This window comes from Nothobranchius furzeri, chromosome 3 (genome assembly GCF_043380555.1).
Source record: "Nothobranchius furzeri strain GRZ-AD chromosome 3, NfurGRZ-RIMD1, whole genome shotgun sequence".
Lineage (NCBI taxonomy): Eukaryota > Metazoa > Chordata > Actinopteri > Cyprinodontiformes > Nothobranchiidae > Nothobranchius > Nothobranchius furzeri.
Window position 1 is genome coordinate 58917238 of NC_091743.1, and position 27618 is coordinate 58944855.

Here is a 27618-nt window from a genome sequence, read left to right on the forward strand (position 1 = left end):
ACTTATTTCGTACTGCTATCTGGTTTAGCCCTCGGTAGTCAATGCATGGCTGGAGAGAACCTTCCTTCTTGGACACAAAGAAAAAACCCACCCCAGGGGAGATGTAGAGGGTCGGATAATGCCAGAAACCAGGGACTCCGAGATGTATTTCTCCATGCATTCACGTTTGGGCTTGGAGATGCTGTAAAGACGACTAGAGGGAAGAGATGCTGCAGGAAGCAGGTCAATAGCACAATCATATGGTCTGTGTGGAGGTAAGGAGGATGCCTTGTCTTTGGAAAATACCTGTTGAAGGTTGTGGTATGCGATGGGAACTCCAGTGAGGTTAGGAGGTGATATTTCCGGGGATCGAAGCTCGGAACTGAGACGGGCTGAGCCTAGGCAGGTGGTGTGACATTTATTGCTCCACATCTCGACCTTGTTGGACAACCAGTTGATGTGGGGGTTGTGGTTCTTGAGCCAAGGATGTCCCAGGATGACCGGAGACTGAGGAGATGGGAACACAAAAAATGTTAACTCTTCCTGATGGTTACCTGAAATCAGGAGTCGAACAGGAGCAGTCTTGTGGGTGATGGGGGTTAGTGAACTGCCATCCAAAGACGAAACCCTATGGGCTCGGAGCTACTGATGGGCCTTGGGGTTTAACTGGCTGGGACAATCAGAAACAAAATGGCCAGATAATCCACAATATAAACAAAGACCAGCTCTCAGTCTTTTATTTCTCTCCTCTTGGCTTAGTTTTGTCTGGCCGATCTGCATGGGTTCGCTTGGGAGTGAAGCTGGGGCTGACTAAGGTAAACTGGACTGGTGGTGGTTATGAAAAGGAGCAAATGAGTTATTACCTTTGTGTCGAGCCTGGAGTCTCCTCTCAATCCTGTTACATCACGTTATCAGTCCCTCTAGATCTGGGGATTCCTGACAAAAAGCCAGCTGATCCTGGAGTTGTACATTGAAGGCCCGTGAGAAGGCTCCCTTAAGGGAGGCATTAGAGAGCTGAAGTGGCTGCTAAGGTCTGGAACTCTATGGCGAAATCAGCCACCGACTGTTTACCCTGGCGTAAACTCCAGATCTGTCTTGCGAGCTCTGAAGCGGACTCGGAACTATCAAATGTCAAGTTAAACTCAGACAGGAAATCACTTAATGAGCTCGTGAGGAAGCTAGAGGTACGGCTCTTTGCCTCCTCCCACCTGAGTGCCTTGCCGCGCAGTAGCCCAACAATATAGGAGATCTTGGCTGCGTCGGTTGCGAAGGATTCAGGAGACCGTTGAAAAGCCAAATGGCACTGGAGGAGAAAGCCCCTACAAACATTTCGGTTGCTGTTGAACGTCTCAGGTGGAGGTGACGTGGCGACCCGGAAGTTGGGCGGACCGGATGGTGCAGGAGAAACAGGTCCGGGCGGACTCAGGGTTGGAGAAACAGTGGGTTCTGGAGAGGTTAGTCTGTCGTTGAGTTGTTTTACCAAAATGCCCAGCTGAAACAAGGTTTGGTTAGTTGATCCGAGAGGGATTGGAGTGTGGCACTGTGCTGAGACAAGGTTGCAGCGATGACGGGAGGAACTGATTCGGTACTGAGGTTAGAAGATTGGCTGGATGATTCTGTCATGTTGTGAGGTAAGTGACTAACCCACGACATACAGAATCAGTTCTCAGACAAGGGCGAAAGTTTTAAACAATTATTTATTAAGGGAGAAACTAAAAGAGCAACAAAATTTGCTGAGTTCTTCCGACAGAGATCTGGTGCGGGAATGGTCTTGGTGGCGTAATGGCTCGAGTGAGGGACGGTGGTCCGGTCTGGGTTGGAGGGACTTACAGGGAGTAGGAATCCAGGGTTGGAGGGACTTACAGGGAGTAGGAATCCAGGGTTGGAGGTTGAGGGAGCTGAGTCGTGCGGTAGTACGGATCCAGGTTGGTCTTGGTGGGGCAGCAGGAGGTGGATGGTCAGGGACGGGCTGAGAGATGAGCAGTGTGTAGAGATAATCCAAAGTTCAGTCGGTCAGAGATGGGAGTAGAGGGTTTTCCAGGTAGAGTAATCATCCAGCGAAGTGATGGCATCTCTCAGCTGCTTAAATACACCTGACCGGCTGATGAGCGAATGATCTGCAGCTTGGCCACCTCCAGACACACCCACCTGCTGAAGGAAACTAAAAAAAAAACACTCAGAGAATGGCAGGGGAGAACCCAGACCGTGATACTGGAACAGTAAAATGTTTTTTTTTTACATATTATCCCTTCAGAACAAACTCCCCAGCAGGATTTTTACTTATTTATAATCTTTTTAATATTTTTTATTTTCTCGCTGTTGTTGTTTCCAATCATCTCAGGCTTTGTCAATCAGTCAGTATTGTGCAACCTCAAATGTGAAACATTTCGGTGAATAGTCACTTTAGTAACATTACTGTTAATTTGATGTTCTTTAACAGTTTCATGCATCTCTATTTGATAGGGGGACACCATCCGGGGTCATGGTGCATTGTGGGTAATGCTTTCAAACATTTAAGGAGACTTTTTTTTCTGACCCAAAAGAATTTGAAAAATGCATACATTTTTACACATGTTTAGCAAAAGTTTTGCAATCGATGCAATTTATCATCTGCACTGATAAATAAAAAAACAGGATGATAAACAACTGCTAAATTACAAGTTTTTAGTGAATAGAAATGTGTTTTGATGAAGTAAACAATTCATCCATCCATCTATTGTCTGAACCCACTTGTCCATTTAGGGTCGCGGGGGGCTAGTGCCTATCTCCAGCGGTCAATGGGCAATCAGGCGGGGTACATCCTGGACAGAGTGCCAGTCCATCGCAGGGCAACTCAGAGACACACAGGACAAACAATCACACACACACACGCTCACACCTAAGGACAATTTAGACAGACCAATCAACCTAACAGTCATGTTTTTGGACTGTGGGAGGAAGCCAGTGTACCCGGAGAGAACCCACGCATGCACAGGGAGAACATGCAAACTCCATGCAGAAAGATTCCAGGCCGGGAAGCGAACCCAGGACCTTCTTGCTGCAAGACAACAGCTCTAACCATTGCGCCACTGCGCAGCCCGAATTAAACAATTATTTTTTACAATGTAATGAAAAAGCTTGCTTAAATGACTTCTTTCATTAGAAAAATGCACAACACTTCTAACATTTTATTTTATCTCTTCCAAGACATACCCGTTGTTCCTGACAGGAAACGAAGGTCTGAAACCCCGGTGCCACTCCGAATCCCAGCTGGTCAATGAAAGGCGGCTCATCCTGGGTGTGGATCTGAACTTTAATCCCTGCTTCGAATGATGTTTCATCTGTGGAGAGTAAAAGGTTAGCATGGTTACAACCAAGGGATGATGATTTGTATGCACACGTTGGCCTACACCGTCTAATCAGAAGCAGTCATTACAAACTTGACAGAGCCGGAGCTTTGCAGAGTGTGTTTGAGTCGGGGAGTGTAAAACAAACTGGGAACCAAGAGCGACAAAGTCTTATTTTACGCTCTGATCGCCTATCCATCAAAAATCCATACGCTAGACTCTCCATGAATGACAAACTCATTGGTGGTGTTTGGGGAGTTAATAACGCCTTTAATCAGGAGTGAAAAGATAAAGCTGATGGGCTTTCAAAATAGATTATTGAACGGGAATACTTCCCCCACAGAAGCTGTTTTCACGGTAAGGGAAATGATAGCAAATGTATAAATAAATAAACATAAAATGACGAGGGAAAAAGGAAAATTAATACAGCTGAGAGCTTCCTTCCATACACGACTTTGATGTATGGATATTAAATCAAGCAGAGGGGCCTCTCAAATTCTTCGTAGAGAGGAAAACCTCAATCACACACAGATTCAGACATATACGAACATATTTCTATCACAAGTGCGGTGACCTAAAACTGCCTTTTGTGGTGATGGCAGGTTGGAGTCTAGAAAATTTGCTCCTCTGAAATGAGCTAGGATGTCTGTTTTCTGCCCACTCGCCTCCCCTCTCTCTAGCTGTCACTTGCTATGATCGTCTAAGAATACGGCTTTCTCACTGTTTTCTCACTGATCTCAGAGATGTGGCTGGAATTTTACTAGAAAGCCTCAACAAAGTGAGACAGATTTGAACTGTAATGCGTTGCTCTGGAGAGATGGGGTATCAAACCGTTTTGTGCTGCTGCCAAAACAAATGCTCCAGACTTAGAGCTGCACATATACAGTAAATATAACAGGAAGTGACTCAACCTTCCACTTAGAAAAGTACATGTAATCCTTAAAGGGATATGTCACCCTTAAGTAAAAGTTTGTCTATTGCCGTATTCCCCAGAGTTAGGTAAGTGAGACTGCTGTGTTGTATCCATGCGCCATGCAGCGGCGGCTTACAGTGGTGCTTTGTTTTAACGTAGTCCCAAGTCTAAATCGGCTCCTGAAAATTCTTCATGTCATTTCTTACTTTACATTTGCAGTTAACATGATTATTGAGCTCACCAGTAACAATTGGTATCATCATTGAGTAATTTTAATCATTTTGCACACAAAATGCTAATTCCTGCTCTTTACTTCCTGTCTTTACTTCCTGTCTCCCCATTCTGTTCAGTCCTGTGTCCATGTTAATTGCTCCCACCTGCCTCTCGTCTCCCAATCACCCAAGGTCCCAGCTCCTCCTATATTTAAAACCTGTTAGTCCCGTTTGTCTGGTTGGCTCATTGTTTCATTGTCCTGCGTGCTCTCCTCATTAAAGACACTTACTCGTTCCAGTTTGTCTGCCTCCCTGCTTCCCTCACCCGCATGTGGATCCTTGTATCTGCCTCACTCACCGCCACGTTGTGACACATTGCTTATGCTAAGCTAAAGTAGACAGACTGCTACAAGATCAGGAGAATTACTGTGCTGGTTACAAAATGCTTTTTTCTCATACAAAAATAGACAAAATTTCACTTAGGGGTAGAACAGCCATTTAAATCAAGGCCATCTGTTGTGTTTAGAAAATCTGAATATCGACAAAAAGATAAAAGAATTCCAGATATGTAAATATTACACAGGGAATTTCTCATCAGCAAAACCAATAAAACCACAGATAGTTAACAATAAATGTACAACCTTGAGGCTTAAAAATCCAATAAAACGTCCCAGCAAACCAAACACACATTTTTTTGCTCCTGTTTCTGTTGTGTTTTCCATTAGTTCATCTCCAAAACATCTAACAGGAGCTGTCCTTCTTATGGAATCATTCTTTCTGCAGCTAAAACAATCCCACACAAAAAATAAGGAAATTTGTGTTTGGTTGATTTCTTTGTTGCAACAACACCTCTTGCCCATAAACCTTTTGGCTTCGGAAAGACTAATTAACCTCCTTTACTGCAAGGTATTACTTGTAGGCATTGTGCATTTGAGTTACTTGAAGTGCATCAACTTATAAGGATGTGGACAGATCATGTTAGACACGAGTCTCTGCTGACTATCATGTTTGCATGTTTGATTATTAGTTAAAAAAGAGGAAAAGCTTCAAGTGGAATGAAGATTAGTCACAGCACGATAGAATACATGTGTGTACATGAGAGGGGCACAAGAGGAGTGGTGTTGATATGGGGAGTAGAAGTAGAAAGTAGAGGGGACTTGAAGTCCTTAGGGACTATGGTCCAAAGCAAAAGAGGCTGGAATGGGTGGAGAAAAATGTCAGCTGTGGTGTGTGATTAAATTAACTTAGCAAGAATGAAGGGAAAAGTGTTGAAGACAGTAGTGAGACCAGCCGTGGAGTCTGGTTTAGAGACGGTGTCCATGAAGAAAAGACAAAAAGCAGAACTAGCGGCTGCAGAGCTTAAAATGTTGAGGTTCTCTTTGGGAGTGACAAGGGTAGGATCAGGAATAAGTCCATCAGAAGGACAACACATTTTAGATGTTTTGGAGGTGAAGTCAGAGAGGACAGACTGAGACGGTTTGAACATGTCCAGAGGACATACAATGATTGCACAGGTAGAAGGATGCTGAGTTTTGGAGCTACCAGAAAGGAAGTGGAATGGTAAAACAAAATGGAGATCTTTGAGCAAACAGTAGAAGAGGACATGCAGTTAGCTGGTGTGAGGGTAGAGGATGTGGATAATAGGTCTAAATGACGACAGATGATTCGCTGTGGAGATAGCAAATCATCTGTCGTCTGTCTGCCACAAGAGATTGGGTCCACTTCCTCTTGCTGCCCATCAGCCTGGTCACATGTAACAGCGTGGTGGTGGTGGTCACTCTAGGAACGTACAGCATGACAAGCAACCAAGAAAATTGGTAAAACAAAGAAATAATCAACAAAACATTAATGTTTGTACTTTTTGTGCTAAGAACAGTTGGCAAATAATGGGAAAAAAATCAATTTAGACACATTTTATGCATTTTACATCTAAATGATTGTAAATAATAAATGACCCGCACTTGTATAACACCTTTCTGGGACAGAGGACTCCAAAGCACTTTACACTAAAGTGAATCATTCACTGATTCACACACACACATTCACACGCTCGTGATGGGCTACACTGTAGCCACAGCTGCCCTGGGGCTCACGGACAGAGGCATGGCTGCTGTAACCAAACACTCCAAGTGTCTTGCCCAACGACACGTCTTACATGAGCGGAGCCTAGGTTCAAACCAGCAACCCACCGGTTTCAGGGCAAACACGCAAGTCACTGTTGCCCCCATAAGGTTAAAAATATAAAACAATCTTAGAGGTCAAATTTACTTTACAAGCAAAAATAACATCAAATATTTTTTTGTAACTGTTGGCACCTGAACATTTAGAACTAAATTAATCTTTTGTTTTCTTTTCATTGAGTTACAAGAACATACCTGAGGCAATGTTCAGTTGCACAATTGCAGAATATTCCATGTCTGAAAAGGAAGACTATCACTGCCTCTGGAATCCACACATGTTCAGATTTCTAAATATGCTTTTAAAAAAACGACATAACTTAAAAAATACTTGAGTCTTGAAGCTGCTGAATATTTGGCATTTTAGGGGGATCTCTTGTATTTGCATTTTGTAATTCTTCTCTAAGACTGCTGAATGACATGTTAGTTTCCTTCAGGCGGTTCTTCACTTGAAAGTGAGATTTTCTTCACCATCAAAAAGTATTCAGTGATTTCCCACATCAGTTATTTTCTCTAGATGTTCATGTCTCTTTATGTTGCTTAGCTAACTGGTATTTTATTTGTTTTATTTCGCCATTCTCATCTTGCTGCAGGTGAATTTGTTTGGCTTGTTCAGCGTAAGGATGACCCGTTTCACCTGCATTGAGATGTTTTATGACCTCATGTTGTTGGTTCACAGCAGAAATTAGCTTCAAACCTTCTCTTCACAGGAGATCTGTCCTCTCTGATAGTCCGTCTCTTTTTATTTGGCTTGGGTTCGCAGGTTTTCCGATTCCCTCAGAGTGATCCAGCTAGTATTTTCTCCATAAAGTCCCAAAGGTGCTCAGTAAGATTTAGGTCAGGGCTCTGGAAGATTATTCTAAGACTTTGATATTCTCTGGAGTTGGATATATTTTTTAAACAAGCAACTCACCCTGTTGAGCAATTCCCTTCTATAACTTAAATCATTTTTGGGGGTAGCTTTATGTTCATCTGTGAGCATCATTCATCACAATACCATTAATGCAGGTTTGTCTCCAGTTTTTGTGGGAGGAAACCTCTGCTTCATCCTTATTCTGGACCAAATATAGGGAAAAACAGAGCATTATGCTAATATATGGGAAAAGATTCAGAAGGAAAAAAAAACCCTCCAAAATGCAACAAAGCAATCTTTCTTGCCTATTGTCTCCTTCAGGAGCTGGAGAGGTCAGAAAACACTGGAGATGGCAACACTCCAGGGTCAGCAGTGACCAGAAATGCAGCAAACAAACAAACAAACAAACAAACAAACAAACAAACAAACAGCTCTTCAGAAAAAAACAGAAAATACCAGAAAAAGCTGCAGCTTGTGTGGTGTTGAACCGGTATCTCCATTTGTTAGAAACAAAATGAATATTTTGCTACTAAAATAATAAAAACCCACTTCTTATAACTAAATATAGCATGAAATAAACAAAGTACAGCAATTTCTTGAGGTTATTTGCAGCAGTTCCAAACTCTTTTCCTAGAGCATTTTTCCATCTGCGCCTGATGACGAGTACTCCAGCCGTCTCCTTGTCGAATGCGGTTTGCCCAATGTGCCGACTGGCTCCCGGTGTACTGAACCTTTGCAAGTAAAGCCTGTCTTTTGACCTTGATTCTGCCTCAGACTTGTGCAGCAGACTCTTGTTGGCAGCTTCTGCTCTGATCGTTCCAGCGCTCGGCTACATTTAGCATTCGGGGGAGTTTGTGTTTGCAAATGTGGATGCACACCAAGATAAAGGAAATGAGGTTCATGATTCATCAACGTGGAACATTACAGACATACTGCACATGCTAAACAGAACATGATTTCTTGGTGAAAGGAGAAATTCAAGGTGATTAAAGTGGCTCATTATTTAGGTTGAAGCATCAAGCCAGATTAGAGGTAATAAATGTTTATTGAACTAAATCACCGGCCAACAGATAATATAAAAATGCAAGAAATCACATCCAATTTTATATCAAAATCAATCTAATTAAAGCTCTCATTCACTAATTTTTTTCTATTAATTAGCAGTAGTTTCTAGTAAAAATGAATGCCTTGTGAGTCATTCTCTGTGGAAAAAAGCTCTGGCGTTTCTGTTTCAGGAAGTACAAGTTGGCTAGAGGAGAGGTGAGCAAAAAAAACGGCAGAATTTAGAGTCTTACTTGTTAACATTCAGGATATTCGGCCTTCTTGCCTCTGATTGGCTAACAGAAACCCAACTCTTCCACTGCCTCCGTTTGCTTTGCAACCTTGATGTTTTATCCCCACATGCCTCAACAGGAGCAGTGCTGGAAATCTTTAACTGCAGTTGCTTTACTGAGCTGCTTAATGAGTGTAAGGGGTTGCCATAATCTGGTAGTGCAGACTGAAGAGCGTGTGTGTGTGTGTGTGTTGGTTTGTCAACAGTTGTTTTCACTTAGTCGAATCCTGCCGTTGCAACCTCAAGCTGCTGCCTGGCACCGCCCATAAGCCTGAAGGAGTTCGGCCATGTTGTGGAGTTGCTAATGCTAACAGTTAGCGTCTACTAGCCAAAACGCATTCTGCTCTCTCCTGGAAGCAAAAATCAATGCAGCCTTCTGCGTTCGTGAGCCAAGATGGGTAAATTAATTTACAGCGTGACATAAATGTGAGAGGCTTTTTCTGACCTGAATGTTTTCCCGTCTATTTTCTATCAGCGGCTAAAGCAGGAAAAAGGAGTAGAAGACCATTTTCACGTTCAGCATGACCGATCGCATATCAAAAATTATAATTAACAAACGGCAAATATATCAAATGTTTCATCATTTATAAAATCTAAGTAGCTATAAAACAAAATAAATACTAATGGTGTTTATAATGAGCATATCTGCAACATCTTAACCTTTCCCTACTCATTGTGTTAACACCCTTAGTTGATTAATAACCTTGAATAAGAGGTGTTTAATATTAACATAATTAAATCACAGGAGCATTGAGTAGTTGTGGCTTGTACTGAAATAGTGTGGCTTTCTGAACTGTGTCCTTTGTTCGATAATGACCCCAAGTGCAGTCTTTTTGTGACATTAATTTCTCTCAGCCTATAAAATATTGATACGAACACACCACCACATCTTCCGCTGCATTAAAATCAAAGATTCAGGGCCGCCTGAAGTAGCTTTGGGAGACTCTGCAGATGAGGGGTTTGACCCTGAATGGAAAAGCCTTTAGTCGCCATCGATCCAGTTTCTGCACAACTGTTCTGCGACTCTTATTTTTTTATTCATGGAGCGTTAAAGCTTAACTGACAAGTAATACAGTTACATCAAACCAAACCTTATTTGATCAGTCTCCATGGAGATTAATCAGCAACATCATAGGGATGCAGTGTTAATGACACAGTCTATCTGATTTATTCACAATTTCTGAATGAAAACTGCGTTCTTGCAACATGCTGTAATCTCTGCAAATGAAAAAAAAACTCGTTTAGACATGTCTGGTCTACGGCGTGCACCCGTTCACTGCAGTAAATGGATTTAAGGCTTCACAATTACATCAAAAGAGTTCCCAGTGGGTGCCGTCTGGTCTGATCAAGTTTCTGTCTCGAGGATTGAAGGGGAATTCAAGGGATGGCTTTCATTTCTTTAAAACAGCTGGCTGCTTTGGTGATTTGTTTATCAAAATCCAAACAACCCTTTTAAACTCAAGTCATCTCTGAAGGGAAAACAGAAAAAAAAATCTTGAGATGAAAAATGTATTGTGTGAGCTCACCAGTTTCTCCCCACACGGGCAGGTATTCATCCTGCTGGATATCTAACATCAGCTCCAGCCCGTTGCCCATCCCACCCTTCGTCGTCACCTTCAGGGGCTGTCCGTCCAAGCCTGAATTAAAGGTGTAGCACTTCCCGTAGCGTGTAAATATCTGAAACACACACACAAAAAAAAGCAGTCTTAGTGACAACTTGTCAGAATTGTTCAGCAGAGATCCCAGTTTCTGTCCCTGGAATAAAATGTGTTTTCAGGTGAGTGAGTTTAAATAAAAAGCGACTGCTGCAACCTGCTCAGGATCTGCTGCCAATCACTAACCCCTGAGATGTTAGGGCGGGAATTCTGTTCACTAAGCGGGCCCTTGGTTCTGCCCCGTGTGGTTTACAGTAAACATGGTGTTACTGTTGGTTAGCAGAGGACAACCTCCATCTGACAAATTACACACAAGACAGGAATCACGGCTGGGAATAAAACCATGCATAAGCCAATTACTTTCTCATTCTGTGACAAAATGAAGAAAAAAAACATGACAACATTTTTAACTATTTTGAAACAGAAAAAATGTCACTAAACCTCCCTGGCTTCTGTGAAGGTGTGGAACACTCATGCAATTAGGACATTTGCCATGGTCTCTAGTAAGAAAGAATGCCTTGCGAGTTGTTCTCAGGGGGAAAAAGCACAGAAGCACTTGAACCATCATGGAGACTTCAGTTGGAGGAGAGTGGCAGAACACGACAGGATTTGGAGTCCTGTTTCCTGATATTCGAACATTTCACCTCTGATTTGCTCTTCCACTGCCCCTAAACGCTTTGCAATGTGGATGTTTATTCTCCACAAATAACACAAGTCTGGAGGAGCTTCTGCTGTGTGGTGGAGGTGCTAATGCCAACAGTTAGTTTCTACTAGTTTAGATGTTCTCTGTTATTTCCTGGATGAAAAACAACAGCCTTCTCACTGAAATAATCATGTTTTTTCAGTGTTCCAGACCTTTAAATGTTCTATTTTTCTGCTATCCTCTTCAAAATGTAACAAACACACTATGATGTTGACGTTTAATTTAAATCAACCAATACAAGGTTTACAATCAAACAAAACAAACATTAATTAGCAAATCAATCAATCAATCAAACTTTATTTCAGACAAGGGATATGTCCATAACAAGAATAAAAAAATAAAAAAATAAAAGTCACATTAACTACCAATTACCATGCTTGAATTCATGTTTCCAGGGAGATTGTCCTACTAGCATATAATCTCGATTTCTAGAAAAGGAGGGCAGTTATGAAAATATGCCAGATGGCCAAATGTATGTCCAACACATCCTAATAGAGGAAAATATGTTGATAAAATAAAAGATGCTATTGCTGAGGTTAGAAAACATTCACAGTGGAAAAAAAATGAATACACAAATTTTCTGAGTAAGAAATTGGCATGTAGTTTGAAATTCACCCCAGACAAGTAGAAATAACACGGAAGCCCAGAAATAGAGGCCCTGTCTTTGTTTTTCCAGGATTTGCGTTCATGTTTATGTATGTCTTCATTCATTAGAATAAAGATCTAGATTTTAGATTTTTCTTTCTTTATGTTTTACATACAGAAAGCCTACATACAGAAATCCACTATAACAGACCATATGAATAAAAACTGACTTTTTTCATCTGAATATCGACTTTTCCAGTTAAATTTAAAGCATCTTGAGAAATAATTTCTACTCATTTTTAACAAAACAGCACATTTCTAAATGCAACATGGAGTCTAATGAACATGTTGCAGTCAGATCTAATAATTCGAGCTGCATAATACACGTCTGCATCCTTTAGGTAAAGACTAATGGAAGCTTAATCAAATCATAAACATCACAAAATGAAAAAGCAAGGCAGAGATCAACAATACCCCCCCCCCCCCCTTTGCCATCGAGTCACGTGATTTGGCGCTCTGTATTAAAGCATCCTAGCTCCCAATTAACTTAGTATTAACCTTCAACATGTTGACATTCTTGTTCAGATGGTAACAGGAAGTAGGGGCAGTTTGCCAAGAGTATGCAACAAAAGCAAGAATGTAATAAATGAGGAAAGCCCTTCTTTACATCTCCCGTTTCTCTATTAATCTCAAATCCATAACTTATTAAAAAAATGTTCAGCTTTAAATACACTAAATCACAGCTAACAAACCAAACACTTTTTCTGTTAGGAAATGCCGAAGCCATCCTACTTCAGGATGCATTGTGAGGAGGACCTCGGTGAAGAACAAGAGGGCGGTTATTACGTGGTTGACTTATGATGAGTCAGACATTAGCGCTACATGACTCAAATGCCACAACACCAGATGCACAGAGAAGGAAGAAAAATAAAATCACAGCTATGTTTCATAAAAATAAATGTAACAATAATATGAATGCTTTTCAGTGAAGAGTGTAGAACAGAGCAGATGAAGCACATGGAATGGCTGTACAGGAGCTTTAAGACAAATTGGAGAAAAGCAACAAAATCCCACCTGAGGATCCAACGCAGCACAACATGTGACCTTTTCAAGTGTAAAAGTGGCAAAACAGAGTCAAATACAGAGTCTGCAATGCTGGCTTGTGTGCAGAATATAAACATCAATAAAATGCCCCTGAAATCCATCTTCTCTCTCGAAGCGAGCTCTTTCGTAATCAGATCATTTTGTCATTTCTCCTTGGAATATAAAGGCAGAACATGTAGTCTAATATCACTACATGCATTTGTTCCACAAATAAAAGATAAAATCTGCAGAAAACAAAATCTTTCCTTTAATATCTTTACAGGCAGAGCACTCTTTCCAAAACACTACACATTTGGTAGGGTGACATCTTTGCAGGAATAAGCAGTGTTGAGGTGTAACTGAATGCATTTTCTGCTATTATGTATTTAGAATATTAACAAGGAACTGTATTCCTTTGCTGTTCTTAAACACGGTATTTAGAATACATTTACTTTCGTATTACCATTGAAATACCTGTGTATTCTCCACTGATTATGGTGACTGTGATTGGACCGCTACGGATGTCAGTCAGCAGGGCAAACCGCCATTGCATCGTCAATTGACACTTAGATAAATAAAGTAACAAAAATAATTAAATTGTTTTATTTATTTTTTCCCAGTCAGTTTGTAATGTTTAGCATTAACACGCCCTCAGTTTTCCTGTGGGAGTAGCTACCAACACATATTATGACATTTAATAAACTTAAATGCTGTTTGTTAGGAGAACTATTTAGAATACAGTACCAGGATTAAGCAAACAGAATAAGTTACAAAATAAATTTTAAAGTTCAGTATTCTGTAACTAAATACATTTACAAAGTATTCTCCCCAACACTGGTAATTTGTCATTAAAATCACAAAAAAACTGAATTTTCTTTCATCTGCAGATACACTTGAGCAAAGCCAGAGGCCCTTGTAAGAAGAAAAGCATTTTGCAGATAAGCATCAACAAAACAAGATTGTTGCAACTGATGGCACATATGTGTGTACAGGAGTCTGAATCAGTGTGTTTGTGCAGAAAGTGGACTGTATCTGTCTGTATGTGTGTGTAGTGTAGTGTGCGTGTATGTGTTTGTAATGTGGTGATTGACTACAGGTGGCCTGGAGTCAGAGTTGCTGTGGTAACCAGGAGATTGTGCTGTCTGCAACAGTGGGTGCAGGTGTTGACCTTGTGGAGTCAGGATCCTCAGTTTGTTGTCTGAGGTTTTCTCTTCTTTTAAAGCTTGTATTCACGTTTACATACACTTGCAGTGGCCTCTGGTACAAACCAATGCCTTGTGAGTTGATTTATGTGGAAAAAAAGCTCTGGTGCTCTTGTTTCAGCAAGTAGACATTAGACAGAGGAGTGTGGGGGTTTGGAGTGTTAATATTGTCTCCTGATATTTGGACATCTCACCTCTGATTGGCTACACAACAGTGTGACTCGACCACTGACTCCATTTGCTCTGCAATGTTGACGTTTTATCTCTGCAACTAACACGAGCCAGAAATAGTTCTGCCAAACTGTATGCTAAAGTTGTGCTTCTGCTAGTCGAGACGCACTCTGCTCTCTCCTGGATGTTAAAGGGCCTGTATCATACTATTTTACACTTTCCAGATCAATGCTAGACACAATATATGATAAAATATTACAATTGGCACCATTTTGATGTAATATTTTATGTAATTTTTGTGAGTCAATGACTGCAAAATAAGATGCTTGGAAATGATCAAACCCCGCCTCCCCATGTGAATTCCACAATAATACACAGCTGTAGACCTGCAGAATGCAGACACATGCCGACACGTTCCACTCTGCACTTAGCACTGATGATTACGCAGAAAACATGAACATTTAGAGATCCATGTAAAAAAATAGAGAAAGAACATTTATTAAATAGTTAAAGTGGTCAGAAAGGTTTGGAAGTTGTTGTTGCTAAAATTATTGTTTATATAAATTAGCTAGAAATTAGAAGCACATATTTGTTGAACCTAAACAATTCTTTTAAAAGCGATAAATACTGCAATGCTTTCAGTTTCTGTAAAAGATAACTCCAGGCCTTTCCTCTGCATTTAAAAAAAAACTGTGGTATCATGTAAAACTATTTAAAACAGGAAATACATATTTTAAATGTAGCTCAACTGAAATAGGAAGAAAATAAATTCAGGGAAAGACTTAGCTCTTTCTTGTTCTTGCATGTGTAAAAAAAAAAAAGAAATCTTTCCCTTGGATAAATAATTCACAGACAGACAGCCTGAGTCTGTTGAGATGGCTCTCGGCTACTCTTCACATGACAATGTGACAAGGATGAACAAGCTGTTCCCTGAAAGTTGCCAAGGAGTCACTTTCCGTCTTCTCGACTGATTTTAAGATCAGTGCCGCGCGTAAACAAACAATAAAGTAAGACGCATGAATAGAGGTATTTGAATTGTACTCAGATTGAAAGAAAAAAAATTGTTGGTATTCTCAAAGTGTCGCAGCGTACCGTCTGTCAATTACTTATTCTGTGATTTTCTTGTGCAAGAAGCTAGTCTTGAACAACATATAAAAGATGCCGAAACAGCCTAAATTCCACCTCAAAGTCTGATTGCTGATCAAAAAAGAAATATCTTTTCTTTTCAAGCGATTCAATATGGCAGAGAATTCCAAGAGCTGCTCACGACTGTTAAAACATTCGATGACATCAATTTCCATGGCAACCAATCAAACTCATCCACTCACAAGGACCAGTGCTATGAAAGCTACCAAATGGAGTCTAATGTGAGTTAAAAAAAATTATCTAGGCACATTATGTCATTTATCAGTTCCAAAAGGACTCTGCAGAGAGCAGATGTAGTTTAAATGTGCAAACAGAGAGATCTGTACATGTATGCTTTTATAACCAGGGGGAACATAAAGTGACAAACAATAATCCCTTCAGATTTAAACGTGAAATGTTTAGAAGCTATTTTGTGAATTAATTTTGACCACCAACAAGCTGAACCAAAATTACCATCTCACTAAACAACAACGATCATTATTATTGCTCAAAATAGCTTAATAGGCACCATGAGGACAAATAAACAATACAAACACTATAAACACTGTAATTACACTATAGATATTGAACGGTAAATGGACTGTATTTGATATAGCACCTTTGAGAGTCCTGGAACCAAGGTGCTGTACAACACAATAAGCCATTCACCCATTCACACACACATTCACACCCTGGTGTTGATGAGCTACATTGTAGCTACAGCTGCCCTGGGGCACACTGACAGAGGCAAGTCTGATGTACATAGGCGCCACCGGTCCCTCTGACCAACACCAGCAGACAATGGGGGTTAAGTGTCTTGTCCAAGGACACAACAGCGACAGATTGAGCGCGGCTTGAACCTGCAACCTTCTGATTACGGGGCGAGCACTAAACTCCTGTGCCACCGGCGCCTCAGAGTGAGAAACTGCAGAATTAATTGCACAAATTAACTTATTTTCAAGAAAACAAATAAGGTTGTAAAAGAAAACTCAACACCACTTCAATCTGAACGTTTTATTCTGACCTTGACGAAGGTCAAAATGTGCCGACTTAATAATAAAGTTGTTCTCTAACAACCACAAGTACTGCTGAGAAAGCTATGAATGAGTACGACAGTCCCGAGTAAGATTTAGTTGTTGTTTGAAAATGTTTCAACTAGAGAAACTAGGGCAGGACGATATGGAAAAAAAGCAAATCAATAAAAGAAATTCATATTGATATGCAGTTAAACTGTGCCGTTTTGCTCAAGGTTATGCTGTGTTAAACTGTCCATGTCTACTCCCTTATGGTTTATTCCAAACCAACAATTTAGCAAGTAATTCAGGTGTTTCATTCAGCAGGTTTACATGAATTTTTCATGAGAGCACCAAACCAAGATTTAATGTATAACCTGATTCAACAGAACACCTGCAAAAAGTTAATAAAGCTGAATTGTGAATCGGGAGTTCAGGGACTTTTTAATGACAAAAAACAAAAGCAACGAAGAATTGTTGCTGAAAAGTGCTGTAATTTAAATACCAATTCATGTTAAACACCAGCTGCTGTTAGCATAGTATTGATGTTGTAAATGGTGCAGGAAGTAACATGAAAATGTCATTAACTAAGACAAACAGGCCACATTTGTTTAACTGCATAAAACTAAACTGTTTTGGTGTGCTGCCATCGCTCACATCAGCATCTTTCCAGACACAGCAGGCATCTGTTCCCAGCAAAACCTCCTAAAACAACAACTGCACCTGACAAAAGGCAGAAAAAAAAACCTCACGAATGGAGAAGATCAAAACACAAGGGAAAGCAAAATGAACAATGTGCATGCATAAACACAGCCATGACTCCAAATGAATGCTAATGCATCTGTATTTGCTGGATGAGTAAAGACACTTTTGTCACAACCAGTTCACAGCTTGCAAACAGCTTCTTTAATATATTCGTACAGTTTTGCATGTAAAAAAGCAACACATTAACACCACCAGCATCAGCAACTCTCTTCAATTTTGTTAATTTGGCAAAAAAAAGAGCAAAAAATCTGCATGTTCGTATAAAAGAAGTTGTTGCCAGTGGCGGGAAGAATTAGGATGGATTTTTGTCTCTGCATGTTATTGATGAATGCACAGAAAGCTCTTATGGAATTCTCTTCCTCTTTCAGTGAGGCTGGCACCATCCCTCCTCCGGTTCAAGTCGCTACTTAAGGCTCACTTTTACGACCAGGCATTTTTAAATCCCTGACTTTTATTATTTTACTATGTGTCTTTTTATTGACCGTGATTATCTGCTTTGTTGTGTATTTTATTGTTGACCGTGTATTGTTTTATATTGTGTTTTTACTTTTTATTCTGTACAGCACTTTGGTCGGCTGCCATGCCATTTTTAAATGTGCTTTATAAATAAAGTTGGTGTAGTATGGTATGGTATGTAGCCCTCCCAGTAAGCTTAAAATATACTGAGGGGAGAGTTATCAGTCAATGTGGAGCAGGAGGCTGATGGGATGTTCTTAGATTGACTTCTTGCCCAAATCCGATGTCTGCAACCTGCAAAAAGTGAGAGCCGCCTGGCGAGGTTCAGGCATGTGTGTGGTTAAAGAAAGGGGAGGGTAAAAAAGGACAGAGCAATAAAATAGAGGAAAGCGCGTGTTGATGAAGCCGGTGAACCATAACTGAGCTGCAGAGAGACACCAACATAAGGTGTGTGTGTTGCTACTGGGGGTCTTGTGCAAATAAGTCAATAGATCCTGAAACTTATTGTAAGTGGACAGGCTCGCCATCGTCCACACCTCACCTCCTAAGTGTGACTGATTCCAGCGGCCTGACTCATGCAGACAGCTTGTCTTGCCTGCCTGGAAGCCGTAGAGGGAATCATCGATTATCTATGCAGGACCACACATCCCCAACACCACAGACGTTGGCATCGTGTTTATCTCTGAAATAGGTTGCTGTGGCATGGTCACTCCTTGAAATTCTCAGCACAACACAAACCAAACTGCTTTGACAAGGAGATATGTCCTGGGATCCCTTCAGGTTGTAGATGTGGTTCTTTTAAATTCAGAAGGGAATAAAGAACACAAAAACATGATTCATCTTTGTGGTCGGATGACACACAGACTGCCTGAAGCACAACATGGTCATTTAGTCACGTTTGCTGTAAATGACAGAGAAACTGGATTTCCAAACATCAAGTTTCAAACACACACAGAATAAGGGGGAGATTTCTCCTCGTTTGGATTGTTCCAGCAATAATGAAGTGCAATCAATGAGGCCACATTCTAACTAATTGCACTCGATCATGCTTTCACTGAATGTTGCAAAGGCATCGCTAAATGAATCAAAAGTCTTCATTAAAGGCAGATTGGTCTCTTGTGAGCAGGGAACTGTACAGAGATTGATCCTGGAATGATGGACGACTGAGAAGGGACCATTTAGAATACAGAAGGTCGCTGGACTCTGCAATCAGCACCAATGAAACATCACTTTTCCTACAACAGGTGATCAAATTATAAAGCATCTTTTGGCAACCTGACAAATAAAGGATAAAATGTCACCTTTGACTGTAACAGTAATTTAAAGAAAAGTAATTTTATTTTAATGAGCGCAGTATAATCACAGCATGATGGGACACAGCATCACAATAAGAGATTTTAAACTATGTGAGGTGCAGAACGCGCCTGTGCGTCGCCGAGGGTGATAAAATGATCTCCAAAACGGAATGAGCCTGCTCGTGAGTTATGCTGCTGAGCTCCATCTCAACACTGCATCAGCCTGTTGGGAAACAACGCGCAACAGAATTTCAAAAAGAACTTTGGGAACACTCACGGTGCTGAAATTACGCGGCCCGCACAGCTCCCCCTGATACCGACAGTACAGCAGCATCTCTTCCAGCTGATGTCCCAGCCGGTCCAGCAGCTGCCTCATGGATGGTTGCGACTCCCGAGGAGGAGGGAGAAAGTGTTTGAAGTCCAAAATCCGAGACAGCGACGTCCAGGGTGGCTCAGTCCCTGCGCTCTCGGTGGCGCCGCCGTCACCACGCAGAGTGTTGAGCGCGTCTCTCGCAGCTGGGGAGACCTGCCAGTCCATCCCGAACAGTTCCAGCCACCTCCCCGCGCTGAATATGTCCGTCTTCTTCATGCGCCGTGGCAGCAGCAGGTTCTGGTTACAGATGGTTACAGTGGGGAAAACGAGGCGCTTGGCGTATACCATGTGCGCCTTGGTGTACACGGGCGAGGAGAGCAGGTAGCGCACTCTGTTAGAGGACCAGGTGAACAGCAGAGCCAGCGCCGCCAGGAACGCCAGCATCCACGCGACTCTCCGGGGGTAGGAACCGCTGAGGAAGATGTGCCTCAGGCCGTGCAATGTGGTGTGTTTCAAGAAGAGCTTCCCGGCTTCAGCGAGGGATCCAGGGTACGGCTTGGATCCGGAGGACTGGCACATTTTGGGGGAACGCTGGTGCGCGCTTCCAACATCGGTGCCGCTGTGGTTCAGAGTGAATAATTCCAAAAGTCGTCTTTGCGCTCGGGAGGCTGCTGCTTCTCAGAGACTTTGAAGCGCGCACAGCTCCTATCTGGTCCTCTCCAGCACCGAGAAGCAGCTCCAGGCGCTGATGGGGGAGTATTTTGTGAGCCGCGCAGCGCTCCCTCAGCGTGTCCGGGAGGGGGAAGTGAAGTTAGTCACAATGATTTAGTGCGCTAATGTGCAGCAACAGGAGTCAGGGGGATCGTTTCATCTAAATTATAAGCAGTTGCGCTGTGAAAATGTGAATATTTTCCAAAAAGGTAACGGATTTTAGTGAAATCACACACTTGTATTTCCGCACACGTCCTTTCTTGTCCTGAATTCCCATTTTCCTATTTTTTTCCTCTCCACCTGTTCCTTCTGTCCTTCTCTCCACAGACAGACATGCACTTCTTCTCTGGAATATCATTAGAGCTGTTTGGTGAACAAAAGCTCTTGGCTCAGGAGATGCGGATCATTTATCTTTCTTTTCAACCCCATCACACACAGAAATACCTGTGGGTGACACACACACACACACACACACACACACACACACACACACACACACACACACACACACACACACACACACACACGCTAACAAGCCCCCTCAAGAATTAAAACGTACACAAATGCTGTAAATTCTAATTTATTTTAATTTCCCTGCCACATGTTGCAGATCTGAATCCAACAAACTGACAGATTTTCTCTGATGCATTTTTCCACGCTCACATGCACACCAAGAATGACTTTCAAGAACTGACTGATGAGTTTCAGTCAAATGTGTAATGTCAGAAGGAAAACCAGAAAGGTCAAGCTGCTGGGAAGTTAATGTAAGTCATGTTAGTTACCTATGAAGCATCACCCGGAATTCCAACAAACCAAACTCACATTTATTTATTAGACCCTGTAGAGAGTGGGGCCTGTGAAAACCACTGGGGTGGCATACCAAACTGGTCACACTCTGGTGGAGTAGCTGTGCATTATTGCTCATTCATTATTTTTTTTCATTAAAAAATAATAGAGAAATGTTACTTTTATTTCAAATATCTAAGAAAAAAGACACAATTTCACACAGTTATTTCAGTTAACATTTCAAATTTTATTGTTTTAAAATTTTAAAGCTTAATGGAGGATACCCTCCCTATTGTGCTCCACACACTACTAGAACATCTGGAGCATAAAAACACACGTGCAGAGCTTCTCTTTGTGGACTACAGTTGGGTTTTGAACAATGTTCGTTCGTACAGTTTGCATTTCACACTAAGCCTCAGCAGTACCCCATTAAACATTATCGTGGACTTCCTAACAAATTGCACACAGCATGTTGGAGTGGATTTTTACAGCTCCTCCTTTGTTGTCATCAACACTGGGGCTCCCTAGGGTTGTGTGTTGAGTCCCCTTCTCTGTTCATGACTGTTCCACCTTTTTCCCCTCTAACCTCATTGTCATGTTTGCCAACGACACAACAGTGCTCTAAACTATCACCAATGCAAACGAGATATTATAGTAATGAGGTGCAACATCTGGCATCACTCTGTGACAACAATAACTTGGTATTAAACATTGAGAAGACAAAGGACATTGTGAACTGCAGGAGGAGTCTGAACACACACAGACATCTATTTACTGACCTGGAGGAGGTGGAGGGGGTGAGCAGTTTGAAATGTTTGCTGCTCCTAACATAATTGTTGCTTTTAGGTGTTATGGCCACCGCCTATGTGGTTGGATTACCCCTGCAGTCTCCTGATTCAGCACCACGGACAGCTCTCCCTCATGCTCTTTTCATATCAGCACCTGGGACAGCGCCACAGCAGAGGAGCTCCTCCCATCGCAGCTGCTTTGAGTGAGCTGATGACGAGTCTCACTTTTAAAAGCAAGCCTGCTGACTTGTGGTTGGGGGAGGCGATAAGATAAACAGCCAGGACACCAAGCTGTACTGTAGATCCTCTTCTTCTCTTAGCTTGCTAACTTTGCTCAGTGGTTTAGCGGTAGAAGAATGTGCCCTGAGAATGGGAGACTATGGGTTCAAATCCATGGTTAGGTCATACCAAAGACATCAAAATGACACACAATGCATCCCTGCTTAAAACTCATTATGGGTTAGATTGCAGGGTTAAACCTCCAAATAGTTCCCGAGTGCAACCGTGTCTGCAGCTCACCGCTCTCCCAGTATGTGTGTGACAACTAATGGGGCTTTAATCTTTGTGGTATGTTCTTGGTAACTAGTGTGTGTTGTGTGCTTTAGAGAAGCTTGTGAATTCAAGTCTTTCTTTTCACAAACCAATTTTCCAGAGGGGACCGTGGCCACCACTTTGGAGCACCACTGCCCGTGGAGTCCTGATTTGGCTCCAATGCGAGAATCCAGCTCCAGGTTTTCTGACAGAGACATTAGTGAGACAAAGCAGCAGCAAAAGCAATCATTTTTATTTATTTTTGGGTCAAGTGGTGGTTCATGCTTGGTTGGTCGTTATCAGTTTCATGAATAAGGAGCTCCCATGAGTTACGTTTTAGCTTATGACTCTGCCTGCTGCTCACTGCATGACTAAGTTAAAGAGCTTAGAGGGAAAACTGTATGAATGAAAGAAAAGAGAGATAGTGTGAAAAAGGAACACTTAGCAAATCGATATTTCATGTCCTGTCACTCCATATTCTAAAGGATAGATCCACTCTCCTCAAACACGGTTAATTGACAGAGATCCATGAAGGTACTGACTGAAAAGTCAGACAAGACAGACAAAGAAAGAAATAGAAGTAAAGCTAAAGCCAAAATGTTTGTTCAGTTAAAGACATATTCAAAAGGTGGACCCCCCCACACTCCCCAAAAATAAAAATATTCCTCACTAGTTCAACCAGGCCAACATCTCCATCTAAAAATTGCAAACTGACAACAGAAATATCACATTTTCACATAGTTTTCAACTATTTGACAGCGTTGATGGACAGATGGAGCTGACACCCTTAACATTGTGTCAGCTTGAAGTGATGCTATTTTCTGATACAGACATGTCACATTTGCCACGTGCATTTTTTTGCCCTAAAATAAAAAAAAGAATAAGTAATATTTACATATATGTACATGTTTGGTAATACTCATTTCAAATAATATTGCATTTTCAGCAAACATACAATAAAAAAGAGTCAAAAAACAACTATTTGTAACATACTTCATCTCAGTTTGACACAAGACGTTGTTTATTATCTAGTGATACTAAATTTAAAAAATGTGATTTTAGAATGGGTTATCTGATCAAGTTCAAACATTTTCTACGAGCCACGCCTGAGTAGTGAAGTCACGGGAATTGTCACTAATTGTTTAATTAATTTTCTTGATGCCTACTTCTTACTCTTACTCGACTAAGTCTTAAAGCAATAATCTGTACTTAATCCACTACATATTCTACAAAAATGTAAAGTACTTTTATTTAGGTGTAGTCTGCCCCCACCACATCCCACCCCTGGTCTGATGGAGACTGGCTGCATACTCCCTCATCTGGGCCGGACCACAGTTCCAAAGGTAACAGTATATTTATCCGCATTTTGCCCCTCCTCCCCGGCTGCACGCATATTCAGTTTAATACTTTAACTTGTTTTACTTTTAAGTACATTTGAAAATGAATGCTTTAATACTCCAGTCAAATCTTTTTTAAGGGTATGTTTTACCCTTTTATTTGTAAGAAAAAAATGGTGGTAAAATAAGCAAAATGATCAAGTACATTTTGAAATTACATTTAACTAAATGAAAAACCCAAGAAGCTTATAATAACCTTACATTAGAGTATTTTTGGTTTATAAAAACGAAGCACAGTAAACAAAGAGTGGAACAAATAAAAGCTGAAATGATGCTGATCTGGCCCCGAGGCACAAACCTTGCTATTATTATCTCATCCAGCAGGAATAATGACTGCAAACATAATAGTTGCATAAGGCAAAACTAGATTATACCTAACATTTATGTTCATGAGAAAACCGACGTAAAAGTGGTTAATTAAATCAGCCAATCAGGAGAGTTTCTGGGTCTGTCTGTTAATGGTTCTGCTTTTCCGTGCTGCTATTCATTAAGCTGCCGCGGCTCTCCTAACTACGCCTTAAGGGATAATGAAGTCTTCCATCGAGGTTATTGTTCATATTTGAATGAGTGGATGCGTCACGGAGACCGGTTCCTCATCCACCGACCTTCCCTGGCGTTTCAGTCAGACAACGCCATCACATGCATGTGTTACCAGTAACACCTGGAAATTAAGATGTATTTGACTCAACGAGGCCATGTACAGATGGCGTTATAGCTGTAAAAAGAAAAAAAAACATGGCCTTGTAAAGGTTAAGTCGTTTTGTTTGGCTCGTAACAGGCATCTGTGATGGGTGACGGATCAGAATTCACCGGAGATGGATCCTGACGCCTGTGGCATTACCCCCCCCCCCCCCCCCCCAACCACCTCATCTAGAGGAAGACATATCGGAGGAGAGGCTCTGAAGAACAAGCTAATCTGTCTGGGTGAAGGGATAATGATGTACTCAGCTGACAGACAAACACAGTCCCACAACAAGTGTAGCAACAAGAATAACAAATGAATGCAGCTCTGAAAACCACAGTTAAAGAGTTTCACTAATGAACCTATTATAATAGCAAGCACAGATATTTGTTAGGGGACCTTGGGCACATATCTTTGCTCTATTATTAGCAAAGCAGCTGTGACAATAATGAATATCGTGTTCTATTGTTTGGTGTCTAGAAAGGAAAAGAGTTTTGTTTCTTTACAGCAATTAGATAACAAGAACAGAAATAAAAGTAAGGTTCATTTATATAGAAGAAAATGCAGAATTTCATTGGAAAAATTATTAAAAGATGACTTTCCATTGGGAGATTAAGAGAATGGCTTGTCTTTGCAATTCTTCAAAGGACTTTTAGTTCCTTTATCATAAGGTTGATGAATTATGAAAAAAAATGATTCAGTTAAACTGTAATCTGGGAAAACAGTTACTGGGTCATGTCAGTGATTTAACAAACCTTAATACAAACTGTTGCAACAGTCAATTTGTCTGTCAGCAGCACTACAATCAAACACAAGACTGTGCAATTTCATGATTGTTTCCTGTCCAGAAATGTCAGTTTCCACTGCAAAAATAACGTGGTGAGTTTCCATCACATCTCATAAAACATCCCAGAATGTTAGCTGCTTGATCGCGAGGGGCTAATGTGAATGATCTACACATCAGTGTTTTTAGGGCAGATTTCTGCCCTGACAGTTAATCTAAATGAGCAAACCTCAGCTTCAATCAGCCAGGCCAACGGTGTGATGGATGTTGAAGAGCCAAGTAACGATAAACGAAGAGAGACAGACAAAAGGACATTTCTTGGAGTTTTATCTGATCTGTCACTTCAGCAAATCAAAGAGGATTACATTTGGTTAGTACTCAGCTCATACTGGTACTTTGATACACTGACTCCTAATGCAAAGACCCTATTTAGTTTGGTGATAAATGTATCCTAATTTGTATCACATTAAAGGTGTGGAACACTGAAAAATAATTTCTTATTTCTGATTATAATGAGTCACTGAGCTTTTCATGCAGGCTGAACATGGATATAGTCTATCTCCTGCTTTAGTTTCTGATAGAAAATAGATTTGAAAATCCTGACAGATCTACGTCACACTGTCACTTAATATCCATGGACTCACCCATCTTGACTCACGACGGGGAATACTGTTGTTGGTTTAACGTCCAGGAAACAGCAGAGAACATCTCAACTAGCAGAAGCTAAATATTAGCATAAGCAATGTTGCAGAGGAAACTGAGTCAGTGGTAGGGTCACATTGCTGTTATTCAGTCAGAGGGGAGATGTCCAAATATCAGGAAATAACACTCCAACTTCTGTTTTCTGAAGCTCAGCTGTTATGTGGTTCGCTGCTAGTTTCTGGAAATGGTGCGCCAGTGTTTTTCTTCCCCAGAGTACGACTTACAAGGCATTCATTCCTACTAGAGACCACTGCAAATGTATTGATTAAATGAACACACCTTTAACAACAGGCCAATGATATAGCTGATGTGGGCAACACCAGGTAAATGTTCTTTGCAAGTGTATAGATGGGGGTTTAGTGCATAAAAATGTAGGCCTATGCATGAAAAAAAAATCTTTTTGCATCTGTTTTAAAATCTACACAATACAAAAGACACAATCTCCTTTAAATAATTCATTGAGACATTTTTTTTAATGCTGAAATGGTCTGAGAATGAGGGAACAGTGGCAGCATAAAGTAATAAATCACAGCCTAACTGAGTGCCCTATCAAAATAAACAGTTGAACACAGAGAACTATTAATCATGTCCCAACTCTGTGCGGCTAATTTCTTAAGATAAACTGCCTGTTAAACGAGAATGAGCAACGTGTTTGTGGAAAACCTATGAACGAGTTTACTCATGGATTTTATCAGATAAAGAACTCTAAGGTCCACTGTGGAACTTTTCGTATGATCAGATGGTAGAAAATGTTTTTCTACTATAGAATGACTTTTACAGATGATGCATTTCCTCTTCACAGTAGTGTTTCAAATACAACCTTTTAAGTGCTTTCTACTTTTACACAGCTGCAGATTACTTGCTTAACAAGGAAGGATAAAGCAGACGGTGTGCAGTTTACAGACAGAAAATCCGGCACATTATACTTTTAAATGTTTTCGAATGGTAATATCAAACAGTGCACAAATGCACGCACACTCCCATGCACTTTAAGTGTGAACTTACCAAATACCAACACAAGGACTGCAGGCATCCAGATTTATTTTGTTTCCAGAAACCGCAAATATTTTAGAATTGCTTACATGTAATTTCCTTATGCATAACATGCCTTATTGAAGTACTTCCCTTTGATTAAAAAAAAAACTTCGTCTTCGTCTTCGTCTTCCTCCGCTTATCCGGGTCCGGGTCGCGGGGGCAGCATCCCAATTAGGGAGCTCCAGGCCGTCCTCTCCCCGGCCTTGTCCACCAGCTCCTCAGGCAGGACCCAAAGGCGTTCCCGGACCAGATTGGAGATGTAACCTCTCCAACGTGTCCTGGGTCGACCCGGGGGTCTTCTGCCGGCAGGACATGCCCGAAACACCTCCCCGGGGAGGCGTCCAGGAGGCATCCTGACCAGATGCCCAAACCACCTCAACTGGCTCCTTTCGATCCGGAGGAGCAGCGGTTCTACTCCGAGTCCCTCCCGAATGTCCGAGCTCCTCACCCTATCTCTAAGGCTGAGCCCGGCCACCCTACGGAGGAAACTCATTTCGGCCGCTTGTATCCGCGATCTCGTTCTTTCGGTCATTACCCAAAGCTCATGACCATTGGTGAGGATTGGGACGTAGATCGACCGGTAAATCGAGAGCCTGGCTTTCTGGCTCAGCTCCCTCTTCCCCACGACAGATCGGCTCAGCGTCCGCATCACTGCAGACGCTGAACCAATCCGCCTGTCGATCTCCCGATCCCTCCTACCCTCACTCGTGAACAAGACCCCGAGATACTTAAACTCCTCCACTTGAGGTAGGACCTCTCCCCCGACCCGGAGGTGGCAAGCCACCCTTTTCCGGTCGAGAACCATGGTCTCAGATTTGGAGGTGCTGATGTGGAAAAAAAAACTTACTGTAGATTTCTCATATGACTTTCATATTTATTGGCAATTAACTCCAGCATAACTATCAAGATTTAAACAACTCTAATTATTCTTCATCTTTTAAAGGTGCAGATCACTTGCTTAATAGTAGGAATGAAAGCCTTGCAGGTAAAACTCTGGGCACAATAAAGCCCACAAACACCTGGCTCAGCAGGGCCAAGGCTGT

The 27618-nt window shown here is 41.4% G+C and overlaps 1 protein-coding gene across 3 annotated transcripts in view; it reads right to left on the reverse strand.

Annotated features, from left to right (window-relative positions):
• Positions 1-27618, reverse strand: part of asic1b (acid-sensing (proton-gated) ion channel 1b) — a 279883-nt gene that overhangs the window by 40848 nt on the left and 211417 nt on the right. For 2 of the 3 annotated variants that reach the window (XM_015959216.3, XM_054751934.2), the window contains 2 exons: positions 10320-10470; positions 3172-3299 (listed from right to left, as the gene is read on the reverse strand). In XM_015959216.3, the coding sequence (XP_015814702.1) occupies positions 3172-3299; positions 10320-10470 (279 nt within the window). Of the gene's footprint in view, positions 1-3171; positions 3300-10319; positions 10471-19123; positions 19875-27618 lie in introns of those variants that run through there. The other variant, XM_015959215.3, reaches the window with a different exon arrangement.